This window comes from Perkinsus marinus (genome assembly GCF_000006405.1).
Source record: "Perkinsus marinus ATCC 50983 genomic scaffold scf_1104296959372, whole genome shotgun sequence".
Taxonomy (NCBI): Eukaryota; Perkinsozoa; order Perkinsida; family Perkinsidae; genus Perkinsus; species Perkinsus marinus.
In genome coordinates, this window is record NW_003206429.1 from 1 (window position 1) to 1096 (window position 1096).

General features: G+C 49.5%; 1 protein-coding gene across 1 annotated transcript; it reads left to right on the plus strand.

The window, feature by feature from the left end:
- Positions 1-120: 120 nt before the first annotated feature.
- Pmar_PMAR012849 (quinolone resistance protein norA, putative) lies at positions 121-838 on the plus strand (the record flags this gene model as incomplete). Its single annotated transcript, XM_002773109.1, has 4 exons — positions 121-212; positions 263-387; positions 434-553; positions 603-838. The coding sequence occupies 4 exons, from the start codon at positions 121-123 to the stop codon at positions 836-838; spliced, it is 573 nt and encodes a 190-aa protein (XP_002773155.1).
- Between the last annotated feature and the right edge of the window lie 258 nt (positions 839-1096).

Below are 1096 nucleotides of genomic sequence, written 5' to 3' on the forward strand. Positions count from 1 at the left end.
CAGTGTACTCGTAGAATGGATAGGAGCGACACTGATGGCACCTATCACCCCTTGGTAAGCTTGGTGTCCAAGTTGATCACCATTGCCGGTGCTAGGTACGTTAAAAAGCTGGCGCCTGATATGGGTCAAGGGACTGCAGCATCGGTGCTTATGTCCTCTTACAATATAGGAATGTTCGTTACATCTCTGTTCACCGGGCCTCTATCTGATAGGTAGTAATGCGAATAGGAGGCCAGGACATTATGGAGTTCTCATTCGTTAGAGTGGGTCGTCGTCCTCTCTTCCTTATCGCCCTCCTTCTCTATACTGGAGCTCAGTTTGCTGATGCCAACGCTTGGGATCTGGCAAGTTTGGCTGGCTTCAGAGCTCTTGAAGGAGTCCTGGCTGGTAATACAGTAATAGTCCTCCTCATCTTCAGATAATATTGACTCAGGTACTCGTCCTGTAATCGTAGCGTACCTTACTGACGTTAGTGACAATGATGATATGAAGCTCTACGGTGTCATCATGGGTATCTTCGTTGTCGTCGGACAGCTCCTCGGTCCTGTCATAGGTAAGGTTTTTGGACTACCATCTTTTCGCTTCAACGTGCTTCTCCTTAGGGGGAGCTCTGATGCAGTTCTCGATGTGGCTCCCCTTTTACTTTATGGGTATCTTGGCCGCCGTCCTCCTCTTGCTTGAGTTCTTCTTCCTCCGAGAATCCCTTGTGAAGGATGAGAGTGGGAAGCTGGTTTCCAGAGTGAAGAAGGTTGAAGAGGAGAATGTGGAGTACCCCAAAAACAAATGGCTTATCCCGACTGTCATCTGCCTCGGGATCGCCGCCTTCTGCAGACAGTAAGAATCATATCCGTTGCCCCGTCGTATATGTACCCACGTTCGAGATACGTCTATCTAACATGGAATACCGTTTTCGGTTTATTGGGAGCTGACCGCTTCCACCTCTCCTCGTCCAGCAATGGTGTGGTGATGGGCGTGCAAGCTGCTGTGGCGATCGTGGCCAACATTATCTACGTCCCTCTCACACGTACATGGCATGCTGTCACTATACTTGTGCTGTATGCAGCTTTGCTTTAGGTTACTTGGTCCCTGCCCGTAT